This window comes from Eimeria mitis, genomic scaffold, assembly GCF_000499745.2.
Source record: "Eimeria mitis Houghton genomic scaffold, Emh_scaff882, whole genome shotgun sequence".
Taxonomy (NCBI): Eukaryota; Apicomplexa; class Conoidasida; order Eucoccidiorida; family Eimeriidae; genus Eimeria; species Eimeria mitis.
Window position 1 is genome coordinate 3,880 of NW_013576489.1, and position 587 is coordinate 4,466.

At 46.5% G+C, this 587-nt stretch overlaps 1 protein-coding gene across 1 annotated transcript in view; it reads right to left on the reverse strand.

The window, feature by feature from the left end:
- The window catches only part of EMH_0024480 (uncharacterized protein), a gene marked incomplete at both ends in the record, with an annotated part of 2,080 nt that overhangs the window by 366 nt on the left and 1,127 nt on the right, over positions 1-587 (reverse strand). The window contains 2 exons of the mRNA XM_013502307.1: positions 132-241; positions 489-538. Of these exons, the coding sequence (XP_013357761.1) occupies positions 132-241; positions 489-538 (160 nt within the window). The remainder of the gene's footprint in view (positions 1-131; positions 242-488; positions 539-587) is intronic.

Genomic DNA, 587 nt, shown 5'->3' on the forward strand with positions numbered 1-587 from the left:
GCCATATGCCTGTATGACCCCTTGCGAGAAGCGGGGCGCAGCGCTGAGAGCTGTGAAGACTGGAGTCCCCATAACCCCCTAGGGTTTAGTGTCTAGGGTTTAGGGTTTAGGGTTTAGGGTTTAGGGTTTACGCGTTGCTTGAAACGAAGTATTATACTTTCTGCTGCTCCCGGGCGAGCTGAAACAACTCTATCGATTTCTGCTGCAGTGAGTTTCAGCCCCACTCTCTTAAAAACCCTTTCTGCATGCAAACCCTAAACCCTAAACCCTAAACCCTAAACCCTAAACCCTTGGTGTGAAACCCTCGGAGACCCCAAACCCTCATTCTACACAGATATGTTAATATGCTCAAAATTCCCTCACTAATAAACCCTAAACCCTCGCTAGATATTATATCAATGCCCTCTTATCTACTATTAGGGTTTAGGGTTTACTATTAGGGTTTAGGGTTTAGGGTTTAGGGTTTAGGGTTTAGAGGGGAGATACACCTGAAAGGGTTTCCCAGTTGTAGCGCTTCTGCTGAAACGAATTTGCTGTGCTGCGCGAAACTCCAAACCCTAAACCCTAAACCCTAAACCCTAAACCCT